The sequence below is a fragment of the Kogia breviceps genome, chromosome 19, assembly GCF_026419965.1.
Source record: "Kogia breviceps isolate mKogBre1 chromosome 19, mKogBre1 haplotype 1, whole genome shotgun sequence".
In the NCBI taxonomy this organism is placed as follows: Eukaryota; Metazoa; Chordata; class Mammalia; order Artiodactyla; family Physeteridae; genus Kogia; species Kogia breviceps.
This window is the reverse complement of record NC_081328.1, coordinates 9,985,629-10,001,828: the sequence shown is the minus strand read 5'-3', so window position 1 is coordinate 10,001,828 and position 16,200 is coordinate 9,985,629. Positions and strand designations below refer to the sequence as shown.

General features: G+C 55.0%; 1 protein-coding gene across 5 annotated transcripts in view; it reads right to left on the bottom strand.

The window, feature by feature from the left end:
• The window catches only part of WSCD1 (WSC domain containing 1), a 54,297-nt gene that overhangs the window by 23,123 nt on the left and 14,974 nt on the right, over positions 1–16,200 (bottom strand). For all 5 annotated transcript variants that reach the window (XR_010838346.1, XM_059046720.2, XM_067022146.1 and 2 more), the window contains 3 exons: positions 13,365–13,479; positions 12,922–13,106; positions 8,351–8,472 (listed from right to left, as the gene is read on the bottom strand). Coding sequence is in view for 4 of the 5 variants with exons in the window: in XM_059046720.2 (XP_058902703.1) it covers positions 8,351–8,472; positions 12,922–13,106; positions 13,365–13,479 (422 nt within the window). In the remaining variant the exon portion in view is untranslated. The remainder of the gene's footprint in view (positions 1–8,350; positions 8,473–12,921; positions 13,107–13,364; positions 13,480–16,200) is intronic.

Below are 16,200 nucleotides of genomic sequence, written 5' to 3'. Positions count from 1 at the left end.
CATTCAACATACTATATATTTTACTTATTTTACCCGGTTTACTGTCTACCTTTACCCACAGAATATAAGCCGGGATTCTTGTGTGTCTGGTGTGCTTTGCTGCATTCTCAGTACCTAGAACAAAGTCTAGAACATGGTGGATGCTTAATGAATGCTGGATGGATGAACCAACGAATGAACGAATGAATGAATGTCCTTTCCAGACCCCGACTGCCCCCGAGTTGTTGGCAACAGACTTGGACATGAACCTTCTGTTGGCCACTTGTGCCCGGCCATGAGTAAACAGGAGAGCCCGCTCCATCTAAGCAAACCCTCCCTGACAACAGGAACCCCAGGAGACTCTGCCATCTTGAGATTCCTGTTCAGACTAGAACATTTCACCAACACAGTTTAAAAAAAAAAAAAGGGGGCTTCCCTGGTGGCACAGTGGTTGAGAATCTGCCTGCCAATGCAGCGGACACCGGTTCGAGCCCCGGTCTGGGAAGATCCCACATGCCGCGGAGCACCTACGCCCGTGAGCCGCAATTACTGAGCCTGCGCGTCTGAAGCCTGTGCTCTGCAACAAGAGAGGCCGCGACAGTGAGAGGCCCGCGCACGGCGATGAAGAGTGGCCCCCACTTGCCGCAACTAGAGAAAGCCCTCGCACAGAAACGAAGCCATAAATAAATAAATAAGTAATTTAAAAAAAAAAAAAAAAAAAAAAAAAGCTCTGCTCAGGCCAGGCTGGGTCTGTCTCCCTCCCCGGCGGCAATGGCTGATTTCGACGCCTCACAATCCTGTATCCCAGGGCTGGGGCTAGGCTGCCCCCCACCCGTGACCCGAACCTTTTTGCTCCCTTGAGTGGATTAAACTGTCAAGTTCCCGCGGTCTGCAGAGCAACAGGAGAGCTGCAGACACTAATGTGGTTTTATTTACAACATAACCTCTTCAGCAACACCATTGGATTCTGAAAACACAGAATAATTTTCAGCCCCTTGGGGATTTCTAAGACATGATTTCCATAAAAATTAAATATTGATAAATCTTATCTCTCTGCCAACCTCGCTGCTCCCCGGTACCTCCACCTCAAGCTGCAGGGAGAGAGAGACAGAGAGAGAGAACAAGAGCAGGAACAAAAGCACAGAGAGAGAGAAGAGGAGAAAGTGAACCAAGACGAGGCAGAGAAACAGGAACACAGACGTGATACTGCTTCAAACAGATGAGGAGTTCTGAGGGCCGGCTGCGTGCACACCCCGATCCCAGTACTTTCTCTACAGCCTGAGCCTGGGTGTCCAGGATGGGGTCTCAGGCGGGGACCGGGTCTGCAGTATGTCTGGGCATTCAGCCTGGAGCCGGGTCACGATACAGCCAGGGCTGGGCTCTCCGGGCGGCGGGGATCCACAAGCCAAGGCTTGGCCATGGCCAAGGGGTCAAGGAGCGGACATTCCAACAGGCAAGGAGTGAGGCCTCAAGAAGGACCCCCACTGGGATCTCCTCCTCTCCATCCTCGCTCCTCCTTGGGCACCTTTCTCGGGATCTCCAGGATGACACAGAATTACCAAAACTTCAGAGATGAGAACTCCTGGTTTCAGAAGGCGAAGCTGAGGCTTGGAGGCCGGCGGCAAGCAGCCCACGACCTCGGACCATCAGGGTGTGTGGGAACAGAAGCCAGCCTTCCGGACTCCCAGGCCGGCAGCTTTGCCACACCCACACTCGGCCCCTGGGAGGCGAAAACGTGAACGCGGTGGGTTTGGGATGCAATTCGGGAACGGGCATGGAGGTTGCCTCTGACCAGTCTCTTGCCTCCAGAGGCAGAACTGGGGAACATTCAAGACACAGAAAGGAGAGGAGAGGCCCACGAAAGGGGAGGTGGGGATGGGGATGAAAGGACCGACTCTTGCTTTCCGGCAAGTGTCAGTCTGAATGCAAACCCGTTCACTGATCCTGTAACTGAGAACGTGTCTCCCTCTGATCTGACTGCAGGTGCGGGGCTGTGTGGTGTGGAGGGGCAGCTATGGGAGGTGGACCCAGTTTGAGGCCTGTCGTCAGGAATCCCGGGCTTTGAATCTCATTCGTGTGGCTGTCGACAAGCTACTGGGCAGCTGTGAGCCTTGGTTTTATCATCTGTGAAAGGGGCACAGCTTAATGATTAAGGGCTCTGGTGTGAGTTTAAATTTAGACGGCCTGAGTCTTGATGTCTCCAGCTGTAAGGGGGATTTTAGGATGCAGTGAGATACGGTCATCTCTTGCTATCTGCAGGGGATGGGTTCCAGGACCTGGCACAGATGCCCAGATCCGTGGGTCCTCCAGTCTGTGGTTCCGTGTTCGTGGATTCAACCAATGGCTGATGCTGTATACTGCGGTACGAATTTATTGAAAAAGAATCCACACGTAAGTGGACAAGTGCAGTTCAAACCTGTGTTCTTCAAGGAACAGCTATACTATTACAGGGCCTTTCAGAGAGCAGACTCTCAGCCAAGTTGGCTGGTCTGAGTCCGGAGGAGGCCAAAGGCATGGGGTGGGGGCATTAGGCCATCTCTCCGTATTCACCCTTCTCCACAGGAAGAGCTAACTCACCAGCCCTCTTCCACGTGTCCTGCCTCAAAGGTGCTGCCTCAGGATAACTTTGAGCTAAATGTCAGAGTGTCTCCAGGGGCCCCTAGGGGATGTCCCCCTGGGCGATGGCTCTCCCGCAGACTGGAGCCCCAGACAGCAGACAGAGGTCGTTAATTCACAAAACCCAGACCCACGCAGGATGGACTGCATCTATCGGGATCCAAGGGGACGTGGCCAGAGCCGCCGCCCCGCAGAGAACAAGCCGGCCCTGCGTTCATGCGTGCCTTTCCATCCCACAGGCAGCTGGGTTAGCGCCTCCTTTAAACGGACAAAGGAAAAACCTCAAAAGAAATGTCGTTGGGAAACCGTCCAGGTGATAACTATTCTGTATGAAGAACTTATACACCCCAAAGAGGCTAAAGGGGGGCAGGCAGAAAGGACAACACCTCTCTCCCCGCGATGCCTTTCTCAGTAGGACCACTAGCAGTTGCTGCGAGAGCAAACCTCAGATCACAAGGTGTAATAGCCGAAGCTTCACACGTTAGTAACCTATTTGCAGATGGTGCCGGATTTCACCCATCAGTCCCACCGCAGGAATGGCACGCTCCCACGAACGGCCTATCTACTCGAACACCAACACCGGGCTTCAGAATTAACGAGCCCTCATCCGAATGGGTAGCAACGCAAACAACTAAGATCCTTTTCCCCTTCTGTTCCAGTGAAGGAGGTGATCACATCTAGAGGCCTGAGAACGAGCAGGTTTTCCTCCGTCCCCAACACGATCGCAGAAAATTAGACAAGATCATTTTCCCGTGTTTAAAAACACATGACATAGGTCAAGTCGCCCTTGCTGGCGGAGAGGCAGATCATTAAGATGCTGGTGTGGCCCCAAATGTTCTTTCCCTGTCAAACTACACTCTGGGAGCTCCCCCAATCCGTTGTAACTAACTAGCAAAAAAACAGTAGAGATTTTTATCGGGAGCCACAAATAAATCTCAGATGGTGCTCGAAATTGGGGCACGGCACAAAGAAGGCTCCCCCTCTTTTCCTGCTCGCATATGCTCCACCTCTGGCATCTGCTGCTTCCGGCCCCCCTGCCCAGACAGCCCTCATTAAGCACCCTCAGGTTTAGCCCTGCCCCATTTAACAGCCCACTGTGAGCATTTTCCATCATAAAAGTCACTGAAAACATTTTCAATGGCTGTATTATAGTCCACTGTATGGCCAGGGCATAATGTAAGCATTCCCACATCGTGGGACATCTGAGCTTGTCTTGCAGCCAAATTAGGATGAGACGAAGCTGCCACTGGGACGTCTCTGCAGTCTCGGTGCCACCAGCCTTTCCGGAGAGGAAGTGCTTGGCGTGTCGGTCAGGAAAGTAGAGCCAGAAATCTCCAAATTCACCTCTCTCACTCACCCTCAACGTCCAGGAGAGGAGAGAGAAGACCCTTCCTGCAAACAGATCCCTGGCCTCTGCAGGCCTGAGTCAGCTGAACTTGCAGCTGATCCTGGATCCACCAGACCTCAACGCCGGAGGGGGAATTTGCTTCTCCATCCTCCCTAAATAGTTGTAAAAGACAATCGATCACCAGGATTCAGACGCGTGGGGAACGTGACCCGGGCCTGAGGATGGCTGAGCCAGCACATTCGAGGCGGCCCTCTGGGACAGTGGCTCCCCTGCAGGGGACCCCTGGCTCTGTCTGGAGACAGTCTGGGTTGTCACAGCTAAGTGGGGAGGACTGCTGGCGTGTAGTGGCTAGAGGCCAGGGATGCTGTTAAACATCCTACAATGTACAGACAGATCCGCAGACAATGATCCAACCCGAAATGTCCGCAGTTGCAAGGATGAGCAACCCTGCCCTAGAGTGAGATCAGGGTCCCAGCCTGGCTCCCACTGGGAACCTGAGAGCTGATGCAATCCTCCAGAAGGCTGGAGTCCAAGTCACACCAACAACCGCAGAGCAGGACGGGGGAGGAGGGGGGAACAGACATTCCGGGAACCAAGGGCTCACTCTGTCAGGCAGACGGCGGCTTCACTTACAAGCATGACGTCTGGGGCATCATCCTTGCCCTACCTGGAATTCCTAATCCCAGAGCCAGGTCGCAGGTGGACTTCGGTCACAGTTTTGCCAAGGCATCTCTGGGGGTGGCCCTGAGGACTGCTTGTCTCCCAAAGGGAACCACAGAGAACACCCCTCACCCCAGAGCATCCTACCCACAGCTACGAAGCCCCACACCAGTCATACAGCCCCCTCCCTGCCACACCATCAGTAGCTCCCTCTTACCCACCGAAAAACATCTGGACTTGGAGGCGGGCATCCAAGGCCTGTTGCAGTTTGTCCCCGCCCTACCTTTCACATGGCACCACGGAGCCCTGCACTCTGGGCGGGCTGGCTGCCTTCCCACTACGTCACCCCCGCCCAGCCATTGCCTGGATTTATGATGCACTCCTCACGCCCCTCCTCTGCCCGCTGACGCCGCCCCACATCCTCCAGCTCTAACCCTTCCCCAAAGTTGCAGCCCTCCTACCGCAGCCTCCCTCCAAGCCGCCTTCACCCCCACCAGGCACTGACCTTCCTCGGCTGTAGGTCAGAATCACCCAGTTCCTATCTTAGCCCTTCTTCAGGGGTGAGCTCTATCTCGTGGGGGAGCTGGCATCCCCCCATAAGTGTCAGTGTACGTATTTGGCCCCTGTCCCACAAGTATGTCCTGCCAAGACCTGCTTACAGCTTGAAAGCCGGAAATGGTGACTCTGATCCTCACACAGCTGCAACATTCTGTGGATCGAAACAATGGGACTCAAGGAAACAGCCACTCTCCCGGCCCCATCTGATAATACACGGGAGGCCAGGATATGAGCCAAGCTGTCAGCACAGATTCTGACGCCTGTAGGGCAAAGGCCATTTCTGAGGACCCTGGACGCCCTCTCATCCTTGTTCTGACCTCAGCGATTCGCAGCATCACTGCCCAGAGCCAAGCAAGTAACCCGTCCTTGAAACGCATCTCGAGGGGAGACGTACAAAATGCAAAGGTGCAAAACGGCATAAGCTATCAACACCCCTCAGGTATCTTTTGGCACACGCTGCAATGTGAGATTGCAGCGACCTGGATTCCTGTCAGTAAATATGAAGAATGGCTGGAAATAGGAGTTGAAGAGTTTAAAATCGTCAAGTTCTGTGTCTGTAACCACAAGGCAGAATTCTCTGGGCCCTTGAGGGCTGCCCCAGGGGAGGCATCCCCAGAATACCGGGCCGCCTACCAGGGATGCTGCCCTGAAGTCACCCTCTCCAAAAGAAGAGGCGCAGGGACGCCTTGCTTCCCTCTCACGCAGAGCTCCGGTGGCGCCTAAAATTGACACAACCTTTGCCGAGGGCAGCATGGCAAAGGTCACCCACAGGACAAGGACAGACGGCCTTTGACCTGGCACCTCCTAAGAGTTTTATCTGGCAGGTCCACCACCGACACAAAACAACCCACCTACAAGCAGAGTCATCACAGCCTTGTTTGTAAACGCAAAAGACTGGAAACAACCTAAATGCTTAAGAGCGGGGCGTTGGTTAAATAAGTTATAGGACATCCACGTAATCGAATAAAAGAATGGGAAAGCGCTTTCTGTGCCAACGTGGAGCGATCTCTACGAGAGAGGAGGGGGCTGTGGGGCAGAGCAGCGTGTCTGGCTCGTTACTATCTGTGGGGTCTGTAAAGGCATCAGGACTCTGTAAAGGAACGACCGCTTGAATATTCATAGACTCTCTCTGAGACTGGCTGGCCGAGGTCAGGTCCGTCAGCTGTGTCCAAGGAAGGACACTGAGTGGACGACACACAGGGGTGAGAGGAGGACTTTCCCCTCGACCCCCTTTGGTGTCTTTTTACTGTGTTCCACGTGAGCGTGTTATCTGTTGAAAATAACTTAAAACATCGAAGAGGCAGAGCCCTGATGCTGCCTGCTCCCCTTCCTCTTGCTTCTTTTCCTGTCTCCTGTCTCCTCCGGCTACCTCGCCTGTCCCCTTCCCCCGCCGATGTCACACCGAGAGGCAGCAGCATGAAAAGCACGGGGCGTGGTGTCGAGAGTGGGATGTAGAGCCCATCGCTCCGTGCCTGCGTGTAAGAGCTCTCACTCCTGCAAACCTGCACTGGCTCCGCAGCAAGCAGGGGTCAGGCTATCCCTGCTCACGGAGCTCTGGGAGGATCAGAGCCGACCACCCGTGGGAAGGCTGCAACCCAGCGCCCGGCACACAGGAAGATGCCTCTGTGTCTGCTGACTGGGAGGCTGGCCTTCAGCAGGCCCAGACCAGCTGAGCTCCTCTGATTCCAGTGGGCGGCTCTCCAGGGAGCCGCTCTGAACTGCAGGTGTGGAGGAAGCCCAGAGAGGGCGGCTTGCTTCCCTGCTGGGCAAGCGGGTGTCCCCGCCATCTCTACTGGCTCTGCTCCCACCAGGGGGAGAGGGGAGGAAGGGGTCCCCAGGCCAGATGTCTGTGAATCAACAAACAGTCTTTTCAGCTCCCGGAATTGTGTCTCATGAGCCCTGCCGCCTAAGACATCCTTGGCAGTGGCTTTGGAAATGCCGGAGATGTCAGAGAGCCACTTCAAAGGCCACGACTGTGCAAGAGGGAAGCGAGAAGGAAAAAGGCTTTGTCTCCCCCAACCTCCAAGGGAAGCATCTCAAGAGGGCTGAGAGCACGGCAGCTCCCTGTGGGTCGGGGCGCCATGGAGGGAGTGCCTCTTTGTGTCCAACTACATGTGCTTTTGCTGAGGCCCACGCCCTATACCCTTCTAACAACCAGCAGGCTACGGAGCTGGGCAGAGTTCAAATCCTGGATCTCCCCCTTCCTGGCTGTGTGACCTCAGGCAGAATGCCTGAGCTCTCTGTTCCCTCACCTGCAAAATGCAGTTAATCAGAGCACCTGTGGTTGCCAAGAGGATTAAATGGGTTAACACTTGTACAATTGGAACAGAACCTGCAGTAAATGATCAACACCTGTTAGCTTCTGTTGATAAATATCATCATCGTTGCCAAGGCCCTCCTCTCTCCCAGCCCTACCCTGTTACACTGCCACGTAGCACAGCCCCATCAAGACTACTGAACCCCAGCACATCGGAGCAGCCCTAAATCCCAGCCTACTGCCACCCGGGGCTATTTCCAGGGCCACAGCATCCAGCCCAATCTGGAGACCACGAGTCTCCAGCCCCAGCTCTCAAAGCTCTTTGGGCGGCCCACGGGTCCCGCCAGCCTCGCTTCATACTCCATCCCCGGTCCTGCTCTGTGCAAGCCCCACGTGGCCTTCATCGACATCTCCTACCCTGGAGCTGGCATGCAACGCAGGGACGCTGGCCTTTGGTGCCCAGCCCGGCCCCTGCACGGAGCCACGCTCCACTCCTCAGCCCAGGCTGAACCAAAGGTACATGAGTGACTACAGCCCTGAAGTCAGATTCATGGCCAATGCTGTCGGCGCAAGTAACAGAAAATCTGCACTCCCCAAATCCCAAGCCAGCGTCTTCCTGTTTCCAAACCAAGTCAATTTAACACCTGACACTTGTGCCAAGAGCTCACGTCGGGAAAGGCACGATCCTTTCAGCTTTACAGCCTTCTCTGACAATTCCCCACCCAGCCCCGGATCACCTGGCTAGCGGGGTCCCTGCGGGCATCCTCGGCGACTCTGCTGTATCATCGCCCTCCCGGACCTCCCTCCTCGGCTCCCACCCAAGCTCCGAGGACGGACAGCCGCGGCCCCGCACGGGCACCTGCCCCTCCCTGAGACCACCACTCGGGCTGGATGGTTAAAGGACAGGGCTGTGAGATCATAATTGCTCTTACTTTCTGGGAACAAAATCCTGAACAGGTCTCCACGGTCACGTTGGCCTGTACCAGGGAGTCGGGGAAGGCGTGTGTGACGTTCTCCAGCAGTCGGAAGCAGCCCCGGTACGTGACGGTCCTTCCTGCGGGGAGGGAAATAGGGTTCCGGTGAGAAATGGGGCCCACAGTTCTTGGTGCCTGTCACAGAGGAAAACGGTGGCTTCAGAGGCCGCAACAGGTGGAAGTACACTCAGTAAAGGCAGACTTCCAATCAGAGAGGGCAAACTGCCCTTAGAGGCTGTGGTCAAGCCAAGCTCCTGAGAGAAACCAGGCACCAGAACCTTCGTTAGCCTTGGTCGCCAGGGTCACCGACAAGGGACCATTTGGCTGAAGCTTCTGAACTCATGTCTTGCTTCTCCTGCCAGCCCTTGGGGGACAGCGTGCTCTCTCTCCTCCTCCTTCCCTCTCTTCCTTCCTTCCCTATCTTCCTTCCTTCCTCCCTCCCTCCCTCCCTTCCTTCCTTCCACAAATCGGGATTGTGCATCCAGTCTGTGCTAGATTCTGCACTAGGTGACCCAAGAGATTGATACTCTGGAAAACTCTGTCCTACCCACGCACGCACGAAAAGAAAAGTCGATCGGAAACCTGAAACCCTGCCACACTCCCTCCTGCTGTACCGTCGAGTCCTACCACTGCTTTGCTTTCTCTCTGACCTTGAACTCCTGCCAAATTCTAGGAATCCTCCTCAAGCCCGTGGTACACAGGCTGCCAAGTTGTTCTACAGACCTTCTGGTGCAGAAGTTCAGCTCCCTAGTTGGCTTCCTTGGTGTGGGGACAAACCTTCTGAAATGTTCCGACACCAACTGTTCCTATTTCCTCCAGACTCCTCAGAGCTTCTCTGGATGGCATCCTGATTCTCATCCCATGCTCCTTTTAACAACATCTCCTGGGCCCCAGCATCTCTCCCGGTTCTCTCCGCCTGCCACACCTCTTGGAGAGAGCAGAAACCCTCTAGCCAGCCGGCACCATGCCGGGAGGCTCTCTCCACGCAAAACTGCAAAGCAGGACCAAACTCTGGGTCTGGAAGCCCATCCTCTCGACCGTGGCACCAGTGGTCTGGGCGTCAGGGCACGGACCTATCAGGGCACAAATGAAGGAAAGCAGCCTGGTGCTGGGAAAACAGTCCAGGCGGAGCATGCTAACGGCCTGGGATCAAGCCCTGGCACTGCCAGGGCCTCAGTCAGCAATCTGGGCGTGTCATGGACTCAGAGACTCTCCATTTTCTCACCTAAGTAACGCCTGGGGGCTAGAGTTGTTCTGAGGAATGACATGCACCCGCATGCCAGCCCCCATGGGGCTGCCAATCTCCCAGAGTCACTTTCCTGCCCTGGATTTTGGTGCAAGGGCCTGGGGGGATGACTTGTGCAGGACCCACAGAACTCCGTCCTGTCCTGTGGCATGACCGGCTCTCCAAAGGACAAAATATCTAGACGGACTGGGCGGTGGTCGTGGCCAGCTGCCCTGGGGCGGGACAGACTCCAGGGAGACAGGCTCCGGGCCACGCGGCAAGGGAGGGTGAGCAGGACAGGCAGGGAGAGTGGGGCGATCAGTGTCCCGGTGAGGACCTCCCTGTGGCCTGGGAGGAGGCTGCATCTGGGTCACCCCAACGCTCCCCACACCCAGCCCTGACCCTGACACACAGCAGGTGCCCAGTACGTGCTGACGGAAAAAGGAACTGGACACGACAGGATAGGTGAGGGCGCGGCATAAGCTGTAACAGGTCAGTGATACAAGATGGCTGCTAGAAGCGCAGCATCAGCTGCCTCTAGGCTTCACCGCTGTGACTGTCGGGGAAGAGGCTGTCACCCTGGGCAGTCCATCCCACACCCTCCCCCCCCCCCCCCAGGTGACAGCTCCGGGGGCACTTACGCCAGAAGGATACCTCCAAGATGCGGCCGCAGAAGGATACCTCCAAGATGCGGCCACGGAAGGATACCGCCAAGATGCGGCCACGGAAGGATACCGCCAAGATGCGGCCGCGGAAGGATACTGCCAAGATGCGGCCGCGGAAGGATACAGCCAAGATGCGGCGGCGGAAGGATACCGCCAAGATGCGGCCGCGGAAAGATACAGCCAAGATGCGGCCGCGGAAAGATACAGCCAAGATGCGGCCGCGGAGGGCTTGCTCTGCACCTCCCTCTGAGCCCAACCCGGGGAACACCTTCGTGGGTCTTACTCCTGTGAGAGCTCCTCGCCAGTGAGAAGCTGAAATTTCAGATGGCCAGTCACCTGGTCACCTCTTGACAGAGATCCTGTCGGTTCCCGCCCTTGAGATGGGAACAGGCAGGCAAAGGTCAGCCATGCAGGCTCCACAGCCTGCCAGAAGGGGTGGCTGTTAAACCGTTTCAACGTCAACTATGACAACAAGTCTAGCCGACTTGGGATCTGAGGCTGGCTTGAGTGACTGGACCATCTGACCCTTAACCAGTGGGCAACCTAGAGCCAAATACTGATCTCTAAGGGTCAGTGGCTGAGCAGGCAGGACAAGCTGCCAGGGCGGCCCAGAGCCCACATACAGACCTCATCCTCCTGGCGGGCAGGGCTGAGGAGTCAGGGGGGGCTAATGTTGTTTGAACCCACGAAAAGCAAAGGCCCAAGAAGCCCTCCTGGAGCAATCTGGTCCTCAGGAAGCCCATGTGGATGCCCAGATGACAGGGCAGGACTTGATACATCCAGGTACCATGGCAAACTGCTGAGCCAGGACAGGGCCTGGCACAGAGTAGGTGTCAATGAATATCTGTTGAGTTAATGGCTCACTGGTGAATCTGTAGAGTGTATTGTCAGGGTCTCCACCCCTGTCCCCATTCCCCCATCTGGAGCCCTGGTTCCCAGATAATCCTGTCTGAATATAGGAAGCACCAGAATAGCCTAGCTGGCCGGGTCTGAGCACTGAGCCGCTCTCGCCATCACTCTGACCCCGTAGATGGTAGCCAGTGTTGGCTTGGAAGCTCACCCATGCTTCTCTGAGCTGGGCTTCTGGACTGCTTAGCAAACTACTTCGTCACTAGGAAAGCTCTCCCAGAAACCCCTCTGCAGTCTTCGCTTCTGACCTGACACCTTTCTCTGAGCTCTGGCCAGTTCTTGAACTAATCCATCAGCTCTCCTGGAGCCCTGGTCCCTGGCCAGAGGTGGCTGAGTTCATGAGCTGATGTTCCTGGACGCTGGGCTGTGCCTCCATCACCTGCAGTCTCACACTTGCCAGTGGTGGGGGGAGGTCTCTCACGCTCTGACTTCTTCCCAGCCTGGCCCCTCCCAGTCAGGAAGAGGATGGCTCCCCAAATGTGCAAATGTACAGCCATATTATTTTATAAAAGGGCCTTTTATAATTACATCAAGTGGATCTGCAGCTCGTCTTGCAATGAGGAGAAATCTGAGTTTCCCAAACATCTAGCTGGGGCCCCCTCAGTTATGTCCTCTCTGTTTGATAGCACTTTCAGGTGAAATTCTGGGAGGTTCAGTCTTGCTGCTTGATGCATCAGCTTACTCTCCCTCGTGGTTGATTATCTCCTCCTGAGTTCTATAATTTTGAATTGTATTGTAAACTCATTTTCAGTGAGAATTTATCTACAGCAACTCTTTACACCTGGGTTGGTGGCACAGCTCCCAAGACAGAAGTCTGCATTTGCCTCTGTCGGTACCTCCAGATGGCCCAGAGCCAAATTTCATGTTGGAGCTTTCAGGACCAGGCAGAAAGCAGAAATCTGAACCTCAAAACTCATATAATTGCAGGCCTGCAATAATAAACTCTTAGGTTATAAATTCTTAGGAATTTTTTTTTTTCACCCGAAGCTCAGGTCAAAACAGACAAGTTTTTCTATTTCTGGTAGGTGTTTGTTTTTTTTTAATCTAAAATTTCACTGATTTATACTTCAGTGAAATTGGATCCAACTATATACAGAAGTTTCAATCCAACTCCCTACCCTGACAGGCTCAAAGCCTCCTTTTCTGTCCTCTGTGGACAGGAAAACCTAAGCCCTGTGATCACCAAGATCAGCAACTTCCCCTGGCGGAGACCCAGGGCTGCACAGCATCCCCGATTACCTTCATCTCCCCACTGTGATTCCCAGTTCCCACTTCTTTCCTAGAGCCAGGGATTTCCTTACTTGGCTGTTAGTTCAGCTGTGCATTTAAAACAATTTTACCCAGCATTTCTAGGTGTTTCACAGCTAGGAAACATTCAGATTACCTGGTCTGCCCCACTGCTAGAAATCAAAGTCTGTCTCTGTACTTCACAAACTAGACTGGAACCCAGAGAGGGGAAGCAAACTGCCTGAGGCCACACAGCATGTATGAGACACACCTAGACCTAGGCCCTGGGCCTCCTGATCGGTTTCTCTCTCCTGTAGAGGATAAGGAAAGATGTGCCTCGGTCATGACCTCGAGCGAACTCCGGCTAACCCCACACCCCTGCCGCGAGCCTGTCTGGGGAAGGTGGTGAGGAAGGGGGAGCACACGTTCGGTCCCACGTGGTTTGGACGAGGGGCTGCAGATGCGGGGGTGGTGGCAGAGCGGGGACAGACTGCCATACTCACGCTTCCTGGAGCCGGGCTGCAGCTGCTCCACGCGGTACACGGAGAGACGGCCCACACCCCCGCACACGGAGCTCTTCTCCCCTTTGCACTCGTGGTTACACTCCTCTGGCCCCGTGCTCATCGCCGGGAGCCGGTTTCCACAGTAGCATTCGGCCCCGGCCTCCAAGCCGGCATAGACGTAGGACCTGCAGGCAGAGCGGGGCCTGGGGTGAGTCCCGACCTTGGCCCAGGGCACTGAGGTCTGGATCCAGGAATGGCAGCTGGGTCTGCGGCCAGGCTAAGGGTGAGTCCTGGCACTGCAGGAAGTGAACCCCGGGGTCTCCTGACACTGAGCCCAGAGCTCTCTCCCTAACCCCCTGCCGTCCCGCATCACCTCAGGGACACCACTTTCACTTTCTGGACCTTATTTCCAGTGGAGTTGATGGTCAGGGTCCCACACTTACCGCTCAGCGCACGCGTTCTGGCAGTGGGGGACGGTCATCTTTCTCAAGTCAAAAAACACAGCCCCCTTGAGAGTCCTCTCCTGGCCGTCGTCACTGAAGCACCCCATGTATGTGCCTGCAGGAGGGGAAGAACGGCAGAGACTCAGAGGCCCCGGAGAGGGAAGGTGGCCTGGCTCCACCCTTGGCATTGCCCTTCCTGGCTAAGGCTCTTCTCAGAGGAGCCCAGGGGATGAGGCTGTGGACCAACCCTCCCCGCAGCGCCTCCGACGCTTCCACATCGCTCTCTTCCTCCCCCTGTTCGCAGTGAATGGCCTACTGTCCCTCCAGACACCCTGCCAGGAGCCTGGCATCAGCCAGAATACAACTCTCTTCCACTGACCCTCACCCACTGAGGCTGGCTGGTTGAATTGCTTCCCGGGGACCCCTCTCCTCTCCATCCCTACCCTTCCTAGGCTGGAAAAGGCCTCTCTGCCTCCAAAAATGTCTCGATAGGCAGGTTCTGTCACCTCCTCGTGGTCCAGAGGGAAGAAATGAGTTATGGAAAGTCTGACCTTAGCCAACACAAAGATCTTGCAAACAGGGAGAGTTATTTCAAGAAGAAAATCTGCCACCCCGGGAGGGAGTTAAGGCCCCATCACTGCAGGTGTGTAAGCAGCATCTGTTAACATGTTAAGAGGGCTGTCCTGTGTGGGAATCACTAGCACCAAGGGACAGCTGAGCCCTCCCCGGTCCGGGCATCTCTGGCACATCCCTGCAAAGGGACACTAGGGGACAAGACTCCACAAAGCAGTGACGGTGTTGACCCAACCGTGCACGTGTCAATGGGAAACAGCCCTGACCTGTCACCTCAAGAGAGGGAGCTGCCTCCCAGAAATGCACATCAAAGCCTGGAGAACTCGAGCACTAAGCAAGTGTGTCAGGTGTGTAAATGTCACGTGCACCACAGTGCGTTGAAGGAACTGTGCATTGGGAGTTTGCAAACACGCCATCACATAGTCCGAGCTGTGAACTGCACACCCACGATAGCTGTGCCGAGATCTGGATCAGGCACCCGTGACAAAGATGCTGCTCGTCTCCAGGGGAACGTCTACACTCAGTTCCAGGATGTCTCAAGTGGCGCCTGAGCAGTATACGCCGCAGCCTCCGGAAATCAGGCTGTCTCTGGGAAGCAGCGTGCCCAAGGCCTCCCAACAGCCTGCCGGCTGGGCAAGCGGCTCTGCGGGGAGGAGTAACGATCTCATCCACCACCAGTGCAGGAGCTCCCTGATCAGGCGAGCCCGGTTTTTACTGCTGCCAAGAACCTGGCCCGAAGCAGAAGCTCAGGGCCGCCTGCTGAGTGGTTTGGAGTGGGTCTGCCAGCCTTCATTCCTAGGGCCCCAATCAGGGAGTGATTTTCCTGGGTGTGGACACCACACCTAAATCCATCTCTGACCTTGACTAAATCACTTCAACGTTCCGTGCCTCAGTTTCCTCAACTTTCAAATGCATAAATGCAACCCACCACCCCACCCAAGCTCATCTCTCTCGCCACATTTGGTCACGTCCCTGCTCCCTCCCACATGTCCACACTTTACTTCCTACCTGTCCTTGACAACTTACAGCCCTGACCACTCCAGCCCACTCTGGTCTCTCCTTTCTCTGAATTGTCACATTGAGTGTCTGAAAAACTTGCTGTCACCCAAATCCTTATCATTAACTGTTGTTGTTAAAAATCGCGTACACCTGTGTGTCCTGTCTCTGTACCATGACTTGAGGCTCACTGCGGGCAGGGACCACACCTTCCCCTTCGCTGGTGACTCACCAGGCAGGGTCAGGCACGATGCCAACAGTGGGTTAGAGCTCCTAAAACCCACACTGACATCCTGTGAGGGTGCGAGAGGGGGAGCACAGAGCCCAAATGCAAGGAGGGGCTGGTCCCACTGGCTGCACCAGTGAGCGACTCCCAGGGCCCCAGGTTAAGACAGGCAAGGCAAGAGGGAGATGACCAAGATGGTGGAACATGGCACTCTCCGCCATGCCAGGAATGGTTAAAGACCCAGACACCTCAGGTTAGAGGACCTGGGGCTGAGGAGAGAGCAACAGTCACCTTCTCAATGTCTGCCAAAGGGTCTCTCCCCCTTCCAGGCTAGGAGCCTCTTGAGGTCACCTTCATCGCGGATGCCACCAGCACACACGTGGCCACACCCAGTGTCTGTCCGTGGACACAGGCTCCACTCCTCTCCTCGGGACCCCAGGCACCCAGTCCCCACAAGCTTCTCTCTCTTTATATAAATCTCAGGACTACCAAGACCAGAAAGCCTTCACCCAGGTCAGTGAGAATCAATCGCTCTCCTTAGCCTGCCTATTTAGTAAAAAAAAAACCTAGTATTTAAGACATTTCTGATGTGTGTTGCTCAACAAAGAAGAAATTCTATTATAGCTTTCAAGTAAACATCCAAAACAAGCTCAGGGGTTGCTAAACACTCGTCACCATTGATGGGAAATTAGCCAGAAGGTTCTAAAGGTGCCCGGGCTCAAGAGCCCTGAAGGCTGAGACCGGGGCATACACATTTTGTGGGGAGAGTGGGCAAACAGCCTTCGGGAACGGGCTGCCTTAGATTCAAATCCAGGCTCCACTACTCTCTGACTGCGTGGCCTGGCATGAGCAGCTTCCCCTTCCTGAGCCTCCACTTCCCCATCTGTAAAACGGGGATATGGTCTCATGGAATTCATGGGGTGGTTGTGAGAATTCCACGAGATAACATAGAAAGTATCTAATGCAGGCGTGGCATGTAGTACGGGCTCAGTGGTGACTGTTTTTATTGTTTATATGTCATTATTAACAATAAACATTTTT